The sequence below is a fragment of the Fusarium flagelliforme genome (assembly GCF_020744385.1).
Source record: "Fusarium flagelliforme strain FIESC 12 MPI-CAGE-AA-0113 chromosome Unknown B0J16scaffold_3, whole genome shotgun sequence".
NCBI lineage: Eukaryota > Fungi > Ascomycota > Sordariomycetes > Hypocreales > Nectriaceae > Fusarium > Fusarium flagelliforme.
This window is the reverse complement of record NW_025763505.1, coordinates 931,316-948,201: the sequence shown is the minus strand read 5'-3', so window position 1 is coordinate 948,201 and position 16,886 is coordinate 931,316. Positions and strand designations below refer to the sequence as shown.

Genomic DNA, 16,886 nt, shown 5'->3' with positions numbered 1-16,886 from the left:
AAGTCAATGAGTTCAGCTGATCTATCATCAAATATAACCATATATGCAATCGACATAGATAGACATATCCAGACATTGCCAAACCCGATCTTGATGCCTTTGTAACTCCATTATAACGCCGTGGGATATCTCTGGTAATTCATATCCAGAAGAGAACATCGTGATGCCTCACTACCGTCCATGATCGTGAACAAACATTGCCTTCCTAGCAAAACCTCCCGGTGCTTTGTATCCTCGCTCGATCCACACGCTCCGCCCATGAAATACGAATGCCATAAAAAGAACTCCTCAACACCATCCCATCCCTCCCTTTTTTGGTATCTTTGGATCTTAATTAAATTGGTCCTCATCCTCTGAAGGCATAATCTCCGTCTGCTGGGAGTCTATCGAGTCTCGTCGACTTCTTGTCTCAACCGCTTCAACTTCCTCTTGGGTATCAGGCATAGCAGGGGTTTCTTCGGGACTCTGCACGCGGACGATGCGCGGGGATTCGCGGGGCATCGGTCGTTGTTGGAGTTCGGAGAGGGGCACGGTCGTTTGGCCTGTGCGGACTTTGTAGTTGGCGAGCGATAGGCGAAGACGAAGGGTTTCTGCTCTCTGTTTCGTTTGTTAGCAGGCAGTTCATGTAAGTCGGAAGGGTTGGATAAGGACTCACTTGTCTTATTTGCTGGCGTGTTAGTGTTGTACGTTGAGGTGTGGTTTGTTCTGTCGTTGTGGGAGCTGCAGCAGCAGTATCATGGTCGTCTGTGGTGGTAGCCCATGATGCGTCGTTGGCGGACGTGTCGAAGACGGAGCTCACGTCAGGACTGGCACTTCTCTCAGACGCGTCCTGCACAATTGAAGTCAGCAAGATATTCCTTTACATCCCATGATAGCTTTGTGTTGTAGTATAGAATCACATACCTCATCACGTCCCAGACACGCCTTCTTGGCCGCCGGCGCGCTACCCTCGATATCGAGCAGCCTCTTCCTGCCCTCAATAGCCATCTTGACAGGACTGTGACCCAACGTAGGCTTGAACAAGTTCTTCGGTGTACCAAGCGCGTTGGCATCCAATGGAGCAAGCGCGCGTCGCTTTGCAGGTGAGGAAGTAGATGATGATGTCGTCGAAGGCTCCATTGCCTTTTTGTGTCGGTTATATAAGCGTAGCGAGAACGGTTTCCGATATAAGAAGGATTAGATAATTAAACTCAAAAAGACATGAACAAAAGTGCGCGTCTTTGGAAGGAAGGCGTTGTTGCCGTTGCGTGTTGAAGTATAGCGTGTTAGTGGGAACAGGAAACGTTGGATGGGAAAGTAAAGTGGTGGTTTTGTCTAAAGGGACGCGGGCGATAAGATAAGGTGGGGGAGTAGATTTTGGATGTTGGCGTTTTCCAGATGATTGGAGAGGACCATCTTAGTAGATGGGCGACCTTCCTGGTCAACCAGACACGACAACAAATAATATAAATATGAGAAAGAGGAAATCTATAAACAATTCGAAACGCACTATTTCACGATTATATTCTTCCATATCATCAATCATCAATTTCTTCTGCTGTCTTCAACGCCATTCTTCTCATCATGACCAGCAAGACACCCCTCCTCTAAAGCGACGCCAATTAATACGCCCTTCACCCGTCACGTCCATAACCCTAACCCGCGAACCTCTTTACCTACACGGTCGCGCTCTATATCCTTGTCGTCGACCCCAGCCAACCTCGCCCATTTCTATTTACTAATTCCCGTTTCAGGACTAGTGCACTTTATGTAATCTTCTCCGGCCTGTCACCAGATGCAGACAATCGCGTGCCCGTGTCGGAGGGTCTCTGATCTAACCGCAAGCGATTTAGTACTCGGGGAGGCGCGTGCCTTGTGGGGCTGAATTTCCCGTCACGGCCCGGATGCAGGAACGGGAAGTCGGCCGCCGTTTTAAGTTAATGTCCATTGCAGATATTTTGAAGCACATCACATGGCGTTGAGTAACTGAGATATAGCAAAATGCTGGGTATCATTTGCTCTGAGTCCATGTCTATGGAGCTCAGGAACTCCGACCGGTAATGCAGGACAAAGTTAACTGGACTAAACCCTCAACGCGCCTCAAAACTATCATCAAACAAGCCATAATGCATTACAAACATTGCCTCCTTCCATGGAACAGAACTCCCGTACACCTTCTGCCGAATCGCCTCCTGACTGCCATCCTTGGTTTAGAACAAAGCGCCTGCCATGATGTTTTCAACCCCTTCCACCTTTTACTGCCGATTGTTTGTCCCACGCCTCCTATAAGTACTTTCCAAAACGAAGAAAAAATGTAAGTTGCGACTTCTAAAGAAGAAGTTTGACGAGATAATAAAATAATGAAAATGTGCCGTTGCTTGAGTTATGTCTCAGGCTTGGCAGGGCATTCCAATTAATAGCCCGGTTGTGTTCTCAAAGCACTGGCTTTGCTTGTTCGCTGTTATCCAATGCCGTTCAACGGCCTGAAAATTATGAAGTAGCCATGTAGTAATGCTGGCTACTATCAAATTGGAAGGGTTTCGAGAAGTCTATCTTGACATCATCCCAGTCCGGTTCTTGTAGTGATGACTGATCGAATAGCAATGCGGCATCTGCAGCTAGCATGTCGTTGACACCACCACCATTAGTGTTACCCATGTTGAGCAATAGATCAGTATCCACGTTGTGCCAGTCAAAATTGACTTCGAGACTTGCGCCTTCGGGAATATCACTGTTGGGCTCGCTGCTGCCACCATCCTTGGCAGACTCGGGTGTGTCCCTGGGTGTCAGATAGCTGAGAGCGTTGTAGTCATAGAAGGGATTTTCGTAGACTCCATATCCGCGCTCGACTCCGAGGTTGCTAACGAGCATTTCAGGGTCGAGATTGACGTTGGCCCATGGATCAGTAGCAACACTGTCAGCAACCTTGGCATCAGCCTGTTTGGGGGTCGCTCCAGCCTTAATACCAGCTTTGCTGTCTTGAGGTTTGCCCATGCTGCTGGCCGATCGCTTCATGTTGCCATCAGTGGATACTGGAGTAGCAGCCATGGTGATAGGCGTCTGCCCTTGCTTAGAGTTGGTAACGCTCATCAAAGCAGCCTCAGCTTTCTTGACTGAACCATCGGGCTCAAGTCCCAAGGCCAGAGCCAAGTTCTCTGAAACAAATTTCATAGGATCCTCCCGTGGCTTGGTGTGCTCCTCGAGAATATGCTGCTGAAGAGCTTGCTCGGTGCTGTAGCCGGTTGTCGAAAACTCGCATTCAGGTTCCTTGCAAGTGAGGACTGGCCTGGAGGGAAGTTGGGTTTCGGAGGGTCTTCGGACATCAGGAGACGCCTTGGTTCCAGCTTTGGGCGAAGGAGTAGTACCCTGTGGTGCGCCGTTGGGCTTCGACTTCTTGCGGGATGGTGGCATACGAAGATCGATCGATTTGGGCTCGCCAGGGTAGCTTGGGATTCCTTGAGGAGGAGGCGTGCCGCCAAACTGGAAGGGCGGCTGGGAGCTCGTAGGAGCTGCCGGTGCATGCGAGCCCTTGTTGCCTCCCTTGGAAGCAGGACCCGTAACTCCTGAGTTCCTGCGAGCAGTTTCGGCCACAGAAGCAGCCTGTCCTGGTTGCCCTTGAACTGGCTGTTGCCGAGGTTGGTTCAGCGGTTGCTGGAACGCTGGCTGAGCAGGCTGTGCGTTCTGTTGTTGCGGTGTGCTTTGCTGCTTGGCTCTATTATACATACTGTGAGCTATGTCCTTGGCCATAGTCTCAAGCATGGCTCGGGCGTTGTCGATCTCGGCGGAATCAATCGAGAATCCGTTCTTGAGAACAGACATCTTTTCTCCATCGGCAAATTGTTTTAGAATTCTCCATCGCTGAGTCAAGTCAGTACGTGCTGGTTAATCAAGGCCTGGATATAAACTTACCATACGGAAGAACATCTTTGCGCGTGCGTCATCGCGGGTGATGTTGTACCACTTCGTCAAGCCACGGCCAATCTTGGTCATATCCACCACGATCTTGGTGAGCTTAGCGGCCATCTCGTTGTGCTCCTCTTGAGTCATGGGGATATCGTTCATGACCTCCTGTATCGACTTCCGTTGTTCCTCCTGTCCAAGCGCCTTGAGGCGTGCCATGGTCTCGTTGCCGGCCTGTGGTGGTAATGTACCAGCCTTGCTCATCTGCACTCTTAGTATTTGAGCTCGCTGCTCAGGGGGCAGCGAAGCAAGATCCTGGGGGTTTATCGGCCTTGGGCCTTGGGGCTGCTGCTGTTGATTAGGCTGCGATGCAGGTCTCGCAGGTATTTGCTTTGTGGGTTCGGGCACATCTATACTGTCGTCGCTGCTTGGGCGCTTGAGATTCTTCGGTGCGGCTGCGGGAGATGGGTTGGGAGGTTGAGCACGGTTATTCGCAGGTTGAGGTCTGGCATTTCTTGTCTGCTCGGGAGTAACGGTCGGTTGTTTCTGGCCCGGTTGTTGAGGAGTAGCATTCTGGCCCATCGCATTTGGTGTTGGGACATTCTGAGTCTGAGGCGTCTGGTTTGGCTGAGGCGGTTGCTGGAGCTGCATCGGGGCTTGTGGTACGCCTATTTGGTTCGGTCCTTGCTGACCCAGGTTCTGGTTACGGGCCACATGAGCCTGTGCCTGTGCCTGCTGCATTCTTTGTTGCTGCTGCAGCCAGGTATGCTTCTTCATCTGAATTACTATGGCACGCAACTGGTCATCGGAAGCATTTTGCAGCTGAGGCTTTTGGGCTCTGACCTGCGCCATCTCGTGAGCAGTAGCCTGGAGAACATGAGGCGGAAAGTTTCCCTGCATCTGTGGCCGAGCTCCCTGCATAGGAGGGGGACCATGTCCAGTTGCAGCCTGCATGCCTGGATTAGCAGCATTTGGGCCGAGTTGTTGCGGCTGCTGAGGCTGCTGGGGTTGCTGCTGAGGCGAAAACTGTGGTCCTGGTTGCTGCCCTTGTGGTTGCTGCGGCTGTTGTTGTGGCATCATACGCCGTTGAAGGATAAGTTGGAACTGCTTCTGCTGGATCGCTGCCAACTGATTCCGCATATGCTGGGTATTGTTGTTCTGCTGGAGCCAGAGCTTGAGCGGTCCCCATTTCTTGATCTCAGGAGGAATCTGGCCTTGGAGCTGGGTGGCAACTTGAGGTGGGAGGTCCATGGAATCCATCATGGCTAATTGCTGGTTCTGATTGAAGCGAGGCATTTGCCCTTGTTGCTGGTTGCCATTCATTGGCAAACCTCCCTGTGGCTGTTGCATACCGACTGGCACTTGGCCACCCATGTTAGGGTTCATTTGGGCCATCTGGCTGGGAGGGCGATTAGGCATTTGCACAGGTGTGTTTTGTCCACCATTCTGGCTGATCTGCTCCTGACGCTTGCTTTGCCAGCGCTGCATGACTTCATTCAGCTTGTCTGGGGTCAGCCCGCTGACCATTGCACGTTGCTCCTGGGGAAGACTTGCAAGCATATTCTGGAACGTCTGGTTATTAGGTCGCTGCGCTCCTTGATTGAAACGCTGGTCTCCAAATTGTACCCCGCCCTGACCTGCAGCCTGGTTCATGTTCCCTGGCCGAGAAACCGGCGTGTTGAGCGTGTTCATGCCGGGGCTTTGAGAAGGCTGCATGTTGCCTCCCATGCCTGTTTGATTTTGCATCTGCTTCATCTGCTGGGCCTGAAGTTGTGCTTGGGACTGTTGTGCAGCTTGATTCATCTTCATTTGCTGAAGGTTCATGTTTTGGTGCGGCTGTTGCTGCTGCCCTTGTTGCTGGGGTGGTCGGGGACCTTGGTTTGGGCCTGGTTGATTCGCTCCATTCTGTCCAGTCGGCTGTGGCGTTGGGTTTCGGTTCTGTACTGGGTTGGCAGGTACTACAATTTGCCCAGCTTGTTGAGCCATAAGACCGCTCATTTGCTGGTCCTTGATGCTTTCCATATTGGGCGTGAAAGACGTGAACTCGTTGTTGCCTTGATTATTATTCGCCATGCCGTGCTGCTGCCCTTGTTGCTGCCCTTGTTGCTGCTGTTGCTGAAGTTGAGCCTGCTGTTGGCGGAGAGACTGCTGGCTTGCTTGCTGCTGCATCATTGGGGCCTGGTTATTATTGCCATTCTGTGCCATCCCTTGTTGTGGCTGACCCTGCTGTTGCTGTTGCTGCTGTTGTATCCTGTTCATGTTGGCCTTGAGAACCTGGAACGCTTGGTTCTGGTAGAACCACATCAGGGGATCCTTGCCCTGGTTGGTCATTTCCTGCAGCTGTGCAGGAGAGATTCTAGATTGCAGCTGCAAGCGCGTGTTGTTCTTTTGTTGTTCCGAGGCAGTGTTGAACATCTTTGTAGCAAGCTCTGTAACCTTGAGCTTGTCTTGCTGCGAAAGTCGGGCCATATCTTGGGGGAACTGTCCTTGTTGAGGGCGATTTTGTCCCGCGGGCATTCCGACCATCTGCTGGCCTGGGCCCATACCACGGCCAGCTTGGTTTGCCATACCCATACCCATATTCATGCCCGCATTCATAGGCATCTGCTGCTGTCCTTGGCCCATTTGAACGCCTTGCATTGGATGTTGCATGGGCTGGAATCCTTGCTGGGGACCCATACCACGTCCCATTTGCATGCTCATCATCGCTTGGGCTTGGGCTTGAGCCTGTGCCTGTGCGCTTGCGTTAATGTTATTCTGGAGGTTGGGCTCGTTAGCCTGCCGCCGTTTAAAGAACTCCATGATCTTTTGGCCCATCTCTTGATCGTAGGCTTCCTAAAGGACTGTCAGTATATCGTGCATGGAGGATAGTCAAGGATCCCGAAGTTCCACATACCTTTGTTGGGGACTTGTGAAAGGCTTCACGTTCAAAGTTACAACCCCACTCTGCACCTTTCATATAATCGCCTCCGTTCATTGCAAGAGAGATGTTGGTGATCCTGTGACGGTTAGCGAAGCTCTAAATAAAGGTGGTTTTTGGTGGGGCATACAGGTTCATGGTTTTCCCCATGCGATCTGAGATTGCTACATTTGACTGCCAACATCCTCCAGTAAATGGCTGTGTGTGTTGGACTAAGTTCTGGTAAACTATTTGTTGTAATTGGTTGGGGGTTGGCTTTCGCATCGGCTGCTGCGGCATCATTTGGCCGGCCCCAGCCATGTGCTGCATATTGGCCGCCATGGCCTTTGAAGATAACGGGACACGTCCCAGTTCAATGAAGACCTGCTGACTCTAATAAGAAGATATATTGTCGTTTAATAAGGTGTTGCGAAAGTCGAACAGCTTATAGCCTGTTGGAGTCGACCAAGTCTTTAGGATAAATGAACGTAGTCGAGCGGGTGGATGTCAAAGTCAGATCCGAATAAGGCTTTGTTGTCAACGAACGAGGCGGAGCTTGCGTCAAAGATGCCTATGAAAACGCAAGGCGGTCCATAAAAAGGCGGTCGTTGTGCTACGAGGCAGCCAGGACTTGAAAATACCAATAAATAATTGGCTGCGCGTATCCGAACGTGCCCGAGTTTGAGTATGGCTGTCTGTCTTGTTGAGGAGCGCGGCGCCCGTTGTGCGGCAAGATTCCAACTTTGTGATGTCGCGAAGAGGATTCGTTGCGATGGTTGTCGATAGTATTTTCGCCGTTTGGAATGTTCGCCCACGGTACGAGAAACAAAGACAGTGGAAGTCTTCCAGCTGCAGTCGTGATTCAGACAGTCGGGTCGGTGTCGTCGAGACTGGCAAGCGTTGTAAGGTTCTGACCGGTCGAAGAGATGATGGAGGGTGATAGACTCGCGGTCATGCGTGTGCGTACTGAATGTGACTGATGGTGACGGATACAAAACTTATTAACTAACAAAAAGGTTGAATTGAAAAAAGAGTCGCTGGGGTTAGTCGTCAAATAGACACCTTGGTGATGTTTCCCGTCAAAGAAGAAAAAAGGTGACAGAAGAGAACATCAACCCAGAGCAGGGCGGTCGGTGCTGGGACGGACGTTGGTGTTGTTTTGGTGAAAAGGTCGCAAGCGCCTTGGGTTGGGGGTTCCAAGGTGTAGTCTAATGGGCTGTGGAATTTTGGCGGCGACGGGAAGGCAGGCACCCTACCTCTCTACGTTCTCTTGACCCTGGCCATGTACCTGATACTTTGACACCCTCCACTCTGCAATCTGCTGTAATAGGCTGAGAGAGCTAGCTAAGGTGGGCGCAAACTACATGGGTCTTGGTCGTCGGGGGGGACACACAAGGGTCAGGGCGACTGCCGAGTTGGAGCATTCACATTTTTGGTGGAGAGTTGAGGAGGAAGAGCAAGTCATTTCAAGATGGGGAGGAGGGAGAATGACGATGTTCCATGGTTTAATGATCTCGATCTTTCATGATGCCATCGATAATTCCAGTAAACTCATTACTTTCTACTTACTCTTTCTTTTCTATACAGAAATTAGAGACAGCCAACGTGTTACGGGCGGACAATTAAAGAGGGCTCTCTCATCACCGGATGACTGAGAGTGATGATTGACCCAGCCAGGCCAGCATCAAGGGACCTGTGACGACTTGACTCTCTCCCGGCACTGTAAAAGTGTAAATCCAGGCACGAGCCCAGTTACAGTACCAACTCAACCGTCCAAACTCTAAACCCCAAGTCAAGTCGTCAAGCCCTGTATTATATAGTCGATCCCCTGCCGTCCGGTCAACAATTGTTTCAAACATTCTGTTCACTCTTTCTCTGTCAATTCGAGAGGAGCTCACCACGTCGACAGCAAGTCCTTGGAACTTCCAAGGTCATGGTGGATAAGGCAGAGTCGCACTAGAGCCAAGAAGAGTCGGACGGGGCATGAACAAGCGTCGGCAGGGCGCCTGGGCCTGAGCCTAGAGGCAGGCTAGCCCTTAATTGGCCTGGTTCATCTGGTGGACGGTACAGAGTACACCGTCTTGTCTCTCTCTCCCGTCCGTCAAAGAACCCTGAAGCTGGTACTTTTTACTGCGCTGTACGGCCCTGAAGTGAAGTGAGCAGCGGGCTGTCTGTCACTGAATGGCATCTCATCGCAGGTTGATCTCTTCAGGTACGTAACCATACCGCTATATGAATCAATCTGCTTGATCCTTGTATACACAGCCACTTCTTCAGCTGTCTGCTGCACATCTTGACACCTCAGCCTAGTAGACCTACGTACTCTATTCTTCAACGTCTGGTTGTTTGTGTTTCTGTTTTCTCTATCTCTGTTTCGTGCACTTTTAGCCCAGTGTGGCATGTAGGTTTTTTCCCTTATCCTGTGGCGACCCCTCCCAGCCCAGGTCCCCTCCTTGCTGCCATACCCATGCCCAAGCCCATGGATATCAAAGTTGAGGCGGTGGCCGCATGAGCTACTGGGCGTCTATCCGTCCGTCGTTGGACGGCCGCTAACTCGAATCGTTCTTGTCCCGTTCATGTATGTACAGACGGGTCGGGTACGGTACCTAACTTATCTTGACCAGCTTCATTATTGTTGTGCTGTATATGTATCTATCTAATGATACTGTACTCAGCACTGCCTATGTACGGTACGGATGTCAAGTCGCGTCTAGGTTTCGGCAACAGCTGAAACAAGAGGGACCGAACATCATCAGAATGTCAAACCCGTGCACGGCTAGCAAGGAACGGAAATAGACAGAGCGCGTCAACGGGGATCGACCAGAGAGAAAAGACAAGCAGAAACAAGAAAAAAAAGAGAGACGCTAACACTGTCAATCAAGCACTATCCAGAGCGCATATTTATGTTGAATTGCGATTCACTTCATTTCATTTCCAAACCTCGACCTGGGCTCATTTCTGAGGATCGACCTGATATCGAACAAACCTGGCGTTGTACGATACCTGGTATGTATCCAAGGATGCAGCGCAAATCAGTGGGGTAGCTTTCCTGTCAGTTTTGAAAGGAAGATCAGACAAGACACAAAGAGGCGTCGTCCATCTCTGGTCAAGTCTAAGAGAATTAATAGAAAAAGCCAAGTCTCCAAGAGTCCAAGTCCTTGAGGGAAGTATTGGAGACAAAGGTGACACGCTTGCACGACAAAGAAGCAGACTTGGAAAGTCGACTACCGTTTCATTGGCTCGAGTCCCACCCGTCATAATAACGAGTCGAGTCTGAGAGAAAGACAGAGAGAGAAAGAATGGATGAGGGCGACAGAGCTGGTTGTTTGAAAGGGCCCCTCATCCCTGTCTCCCCTAGTCTGGTTGGGGAAGAGAGAGAGAGAGGACGCCAGGACACACTACGGTACCAGGTACTTTGAGGGCGCGCAAGCATGGTCAAGGGCTTCTATTTGTGCTTCCATCGAAGCAAGATTGGCCCAGTTTCTACCAGCGCACACTACAATCGTGTTCTCTTGCGTGGTCAATCAATGATTCGCAGTTCCAACGGTTCAGTTCAATTGCCGTGGTCAATTCATTTGCTCATTGATCAGGCGGCAGCGAAGCGTGAATGCCTGAGTGCATTTGAAAATGCAGGGTAGAGGCGGCCCTCCCGGTTCATCCATGTACAGTAGAGAGTACATACATACTGTACTGGAGGGAGAGCAGCAGCATTCTGATGTGTGTGGTGGTAGATGATGGTGGGCTGTCAGTCATTGAGTGACCAACCTTGCAAGGCTCGCGGATCATCCGTCACCTCAGCAGGACATGGTGCCATTCCTTGTCAAGCTGGAGAGGCAATGGCATCACAAGTTTGCCTCTTGCAGAGGCAGAGGTTGAAAAGGACAATTGAAGACGTATTACGGATACCGTGATTAGTTAACAAGATCTATGAAGGGGGAGCAGAGATTCGGCGACGGGGGTCAAGTGAACCGGAACAGGGCTAAGAGTTAGCAAAGTCAAGGGATCTTGGAGTCCCATCTCGAGTCTCCACCTTATCAACGACCTCGACGACACACCGTCAAAAGACATGTTCCAGTGCGAAACATGGAGATGAGTTTCTAGATATACAATAAACCCCTATTGTTGCTGTTGGAGAGATGGTGAATTGTATCGTATGTTAAGAATACAATACTGTACGACCTATGCCAGGCTGCAGCTGTACAAAAATACATAGGTAGTTCCTTGGAAGAGGTTGGATGGATGCGGAGATGCCACGAGGCCTGGGATGTCATCGTCACACACACTCACTTTCACTCATTCAATCACTCACTCACACCGGGCAGTGACTGACTGACTGATCGTGGATATCAGCAAGTAATAATTCTCTATTGCGTTATCGTATCTGCTGTCTGTTTAACAATCGGGTTCAATGCTGCATCTTGGTAACTATAAAAAGAATACACACTTTAAAGTAAAATGCTGAACCGTGCATCTCTTGATATGAACTTGATCTATTCTTCCCGCCCTTTGGCTGTGTCTCTGTCTCTGTCTCCTTGGCCGCCTCACCAGGCAAAGCATGGTCCTTGGTTCTGCATCTCCCATCTCCATCATGCCCCATCCCTGTCCTCTCAACTCAAACACCCCTGCAACACTCTCCATCTTGGAGGACCCCCCGTCCGCTCACACCTTTTTCCCTTTCTAGACACGTTCGTTCAGGAAACGGTTGCAAGTATCGAAGGACTAGACAGTCTGCGCGTGATTCTTCTTTTTTTCTCCAGGTGGTGAATCGTCGATTGATTGTATATCTACTCTACTTAAACGCCATAACAGCCCTATCGAGCCTCAATTGCACTTATCATAAAAGATAACTGACCTGACCTGACCTGAAGGAACAAGAATAAGAACAAGCCCCCTTGTCTCAACGCCGTCAGTCCAACTTGGAGAAAAAAAGACAGGCTTGGACTACAATAGTTAGTGCCAATGCTGCCACCGCATTAGCTCCAGGTCGATTGGCCATGAAGAAAATCAGGGCCCTCCTCCTGCTTTTATCGCGGCCTGGGCTGGGCTCTGTGGTTAATTATGCGATGCACATCATGCCTATGCCTGCCGGTAATGGATTGTATCAGAAGTGCTATTGTTACAGATGATAAGAATACCATGTCGATACTTTAAGACTATAGGGGATTGAAGTTCTGCTGGTACTGTATTGAAGACGGGTTAAGCTCGGTATTTCAGCCCTGTCCTCTGATAATCCATTGTTATCCACCCAATCAATCAATCTTGGATCACCTGCAACCGCTAAGTATCCGCAGAGATTCGGTCTTTGTGGATCTTTACCTTCCCTTATGTTCTTCTCCTTCCTTTTCTTCTTATCTGAAGGCGTCAGCGTGGATTCATAATGTACTCTATCCAATCAATCTTTGTTTTGTCCATCATTGCTTTCTCTTTTGCTGACCATCTGACGGAAATAATGTGGTAGAAACCCACTGAAGTTAGGCCTGCAATGGACCCTGGGCCTAGGTCGCTGGGTTTTGAAATGGGGACCCAGAGGGATGGGACAGGATTTGGGATTCTCGATCGTCCCGCTTGCGATCCTCGACCGTTGGTGGCGCATCTTGAACTCTACCATCATCATCTTGCTGTAATGATTTTCATCCCTTTAAACAGTCGCAATATTGATTCAATTACTGCAATTTACTGTGCATATTCTTCATCGGTCTCAATTATCATTTGTCTCTTATTTTCTTTTTTCGGCGATTGCCAACGACAACTGCATGCTATCCAATAATTCGCTACACTACGAATTGATTAATGATCCGCTGCATCTTCCGAGACACGCGTCAATCGGAACCCTATCAAATCTTTCCGTCTGTAGAAAAAGAAATTCAGTTCACCAAGTAAAAGCATCCGATGGGAAGAAAGAAGTTGTTTGTAGAAAATGCAAGGTACCTGTAACTCGACTTACCCTGCATCATAGACCTTCCAAACGTAGCCAGACTCTTGACGTTCCGTGACTGTTCTAGGCTACAGTTTAGTTTGTGCATCTGCATTTGCCTTGTCGATCACTTGTTCAAATGCATTGCGCTTGACTCGCTGGATTTAAAACAAGTGCCGTTGATCAGCGACACCAGCCTCAATACATATGTTAGCCAGTGATAAGATGGTACTTTTGTACTTGTGACTGAAGGACTGAAGGACTCAAGGACTGGAGGTTGAACACAATACATTATCAGCTCATTATTTCCTCGCTGTCTAGATCGAGTATCGTGATTAGTTTCTGAGTAACACAAAAGTCCCATATGCTCTTGGCTTTGCCATCAAAAAGTCTCTTGTCTCTACCGTTTGTCTAGGTCGACGATCTTTCTTAGCTCCCGCAAAGTGTGGCTGGTGAGATCTGACAACCCCACCATTAAGTCCAAGTCCAAACTCAAATCCTCCATCCCCAGACGAAAGAGAAGAAGGATGTGATTGACATTTGGGGATTTTGTTTCAAACACGAAACACTTCCCCTCTCTATTCCCATCTCATCTCATATCAGGTAGCTCTCAGATAAAAGAGGATGCTCTGCTACCAACACCAAGAGTATCTATTGTATCACATACAGTTTCTGTATGTCTCACTGCAGGTCTTTTATACCTGAAGAAAATGTTTCTCTCCCTCTCCATCTTCTGCCGTGTCTTTTGTCTCGCCCTGCTTTTCCTCTCGTTCTGCCTGCACTGTATATGGATGTATTGCTCAGCCAAGCCGCGCCCCTGCAGCTGTTCCAACACTCAGCCTGTGCCGTGCGCTTTGACATCGGCTGGGCCAGTCACTTTTCCCTAAAGAATTTGCCTCTTTGTCCCGCCCGCCTCTTTATCTAATATGTCATGCTCTCTGTTACTTGGAAGCCAGTCTCTCTTCCCCTCTGTATCAATCGGTTACTATCTGTATGAGTATGCGAAAATGACTGACTCGTCAAGGATGTTGTATACTAAACTCCAGGAAATGCTCCGAGGCAAATTGGTGTCTTTTCATAGGTGGAGGTTAGTCCGGTGTTGGTTCAACTTAGGTTACAGTAGAGAGTACTTAGAGGGGGACGATCCTCTTTGGCGCCGGGAGGCTTTGAGCTATTGTCTCCAAATACTTTATGCTCCCTTTTCTTCTGCTTGCTATCTTACTGTCTGGAGGAGAAAAGATAAAGGGCGAGGGTTTGACCTGACCTACCGGCCCGGTGGTATGGCATGGCATCAGATCTTACAGTGGTATCGTTATGGTCAGACTCAAGCCTCGAAACCCGAGATGGTGGTCGAATTTTGACGTGATTTGACTGTATACAGACCCTAGACCTCAATGCCGAGGCTCAGTCGATCACGTCAGCCAAACACGGCAATACGGATGCCCCTGAGAGTTCTTTGTCTCTTATTCTCTGGGCTCCCTCTAGAAGTATGTATTAAAGACATTTACTGAGTTATCTCATGGAATAGAAAGGGGAATTGCACGTCAACGATCGACCCAGCTGGCCGGGAGCCCGTGGAATGTGGATGGAATTCCCAAACATCGCCACAAGCACTCACAGTAACAGGGGCTGCCAGGGGACCAGGGCCCTGAGCCTTTATCCATGTATCCTTTTCCTCTTTGGTCTTGCTGCATGTCTTTGCAAAACGCATTACCATGATTCAGAACCCGAACCAAGACAAGTCAAGTCAAACGAACTGTAGAACCCAGAAAAGAAAAGAAGTGTCTTGCTCTTATCCTCCATCAAGACAGAGACAAAAGACAATGAGAGCGAACAGACCTCTCACACGTGTTTATTTGCGTAGACTTAGCAGTTTTTTTCTTGCTTATTATTTGTTTGGTTTAGCTGCTGCCATGGTTCAATGCCAAGGAGTGGATCTCAGGGTTCTCTGACAGGGAGTGACCCTGTAATCTTCTGGGGCCTAATTCATGTCATGGCATCGTTCCCCATCTTGATTCAATGGATCTCATCAGTCTCTTGATTGCTCTGCTCTGCTCTGCTGTGTTGTCTGTTAAAGGGGTAAATAATACTAGAGTGTTCCTCTATTATTGACAGCCTTTACCTTGGACCTCAATGCTGTTCGTTTCAGACGCTGTTGATAACCTCGATGATATCGAATATACCCAGTAAAGACTGAATCATATCCCCAGACTCTCTACCAGGTCTACCCACAAGACAATGTCAAAGCAGAGTCTTGGACTACAGTACATCACACCCCGCAATACACGGCGCTGTGATTTCACCACCAAGCCTCTCCCAACTCTGACAGCAGCATCAACTCATCGTACATCGACACTGACCCAAGGAAGAGCAAGCTGGCTAGATTCTGACATCACCATTCCATCTATTCATCTCAATCCGGACGCGCCACAAACTCTGGATAGCACAATCGTGTTGGAATAAACGCCATCCTCTAAAGTCTACCAACTAACAGGTCGGGAGACGGTTGGGACCTAGACAACCATCAAAGTCAAGTTCAAGCCAGATGCTCGAGGGCTTGTTTGGATTAACTGGATTGCTTTACAAGGTTCCTACCGGGTTTGGCCGTTCGATGCAGTTCCTGGGCTAGCCATCTAGACTTTACTGCGGCGTAAACTCTACTATGTTGAAGAGAAGATAGTGTCAAGGTAGCCTATCTGATTGTACGACTCTGATCATCATCCGTTGCAAGAAGCTCATGGATATCACATTCATAAAGATCTATCACTCCTTCTACTGACGCAAGCGCCGCGACTATGATGACGAGTACACCAAGAACATCCCACACATCAAGACTCGTGATGCCTTTGCCAATGTGGTCATGAAGATCGTCGTTGAGACTGGAATGCGGCAACGGGGTGGGTTTGTTCGCTATTATAATCGATAGTAAGTAGCTCAAACTTAACTTGAGCGTGCCTGAAACTACGCCGAAACATGTTGCTGTGGCAGATGTTTGCTGGTATGTTTCTGAAACTTCCAGACTTGGACGACTGTCGTGAAAATCACCAAGTCAACGCTCGTGTATCAGGTTGCTACTATAATGATAGTACCGAGGAATAGTTTTGGCTATCGAGATGCAAGATGCAAGATGCAAGATGCAAGATGCAAGATGCAAGATGGACCAGAGGGATATTCTCTTGTAGGATTTCACAGTATTCCCATCAAGCAGAAGGACATGCGTGGAGATTGGTGGCAGTAGAGATGGCTCTCGCTATCCTCCAGCAAACTTGCAAGAAGAATCTCGGGATCTTACAGATAGATCTCCTTTTCTGACAGATATGCTGGTAATTATATGTCTACCCCCTGGACGAATGGAGCAGAAGACCATCGGGAACATCTTGTACCGGTGCTTGAGTCTGTCCATCTCAAGCATGAACTAAGTGACGTTGAATTCATGAAAAAGCTAGACGCTGTAGCAGTTCATCGAATGTTAAAAGAATCTAGAACCCAACCTGTTTTCTGCCAAAGAACACAGGCAGTTACTTGAGTACAGCCTTACATATGCTGCTTTGAGTGTTCCTGGCGATGCTATCTTGTTGGTTGCCACGACATAACCTCGGGTTACGGAGCTGACATGAAACAGCCAGTATAGTGAGAACTATATGTAATAATTTAAGAACCTTTAGAAACTAACCAGAATTTATAAACAGTCCACCCTGAACTACATGCTGTGCTCCATGGTAAGAAAGGGGTAGAGAGGATATGTGAACACTTGCGACGGCACCACACGGCAAGTCCTTTCCGTGCTATTAACAATAGGTAGTCGAAGGGTGGACGACGTACTCTCGTAAAGATCAATACGGTGGGAGGCGAGGGAGATTTGCTATCAGAGTTGGACAAGAGGCGGAAACTATGCCACGGTTAGCATTGATGCGGTCGAAACAAACGGGAAATCAAGCAGCTATATCACTAGTTATTAGAACCTTATCACTCTTCTAGATTGCTAGCACAGCCGCGCTCATGTCTGAAACGACTCGACAATAACAAGGTCAGTCCGTTGGGAGTCCTTGAAGCATATCTGTCTCGACTGATAAGTCCAAGAACCAGATCGACACAAAGCCACATACAGCCATGAGGACTCAAGCATTAGAAACCTCAAGTTACTCCGAGTAACAGCCTTTAGACGAGAGGAAGCTCACGTTTTGTTCGACCATT

At 49.0% G+C, this 16,886-nt stretch overlaps 2 protein-coding genes across 2 annotated transcripts; both read right to left on the bottom strand.

Annotated features, from left to right (window-relative positions):
- Positions 1–89: 89 nt before the first annotated feature.
- Positions 90–1,460, bottom strand: B0J16DRAFT_91308 (uncharacterized protein). The gene is made up of 3 exons (XM_046134676.1): positions 904–1,460; positions 656–829; positions 90–597 (listed from the first exon to the last, which is right to left on the bottom strand). Exons 1-3 carry the CDS (start codon positions 1,117–1,119, stop codon positions 331–333), a joined length of 657 nt encoding a protein of 218 aa, XP_045984235.1. The 5' UTR covers positions 1,120–1,460; the 3' UTR covers positions 90–330.
- Positions 1,461–2,469: 1,009 nt separating this feature from the next.
- B0J16DRAFT_317989 (uncharacterized protein) lies at positions 2,470–7,120 on the bottom strand (the record flags this gene model as incomplete). Its single annotated transcript, XM_046125410.1, has 4 exons — positions 2,470–3,837; positions 3,889–6,714; positions 6,776–6,878; positions 6,930–7,120. The coding sequence occupies 4 exons, from the start codon at positions 7,118–7,120 to the stop codon at positions 2,470–2,472; spliced, it is 4,488 nt and encodes a 1,495-aa protein (XP_045984234.1).
- Positions 7,121–16,886: the final 9,766 nt, after the last annotated feature.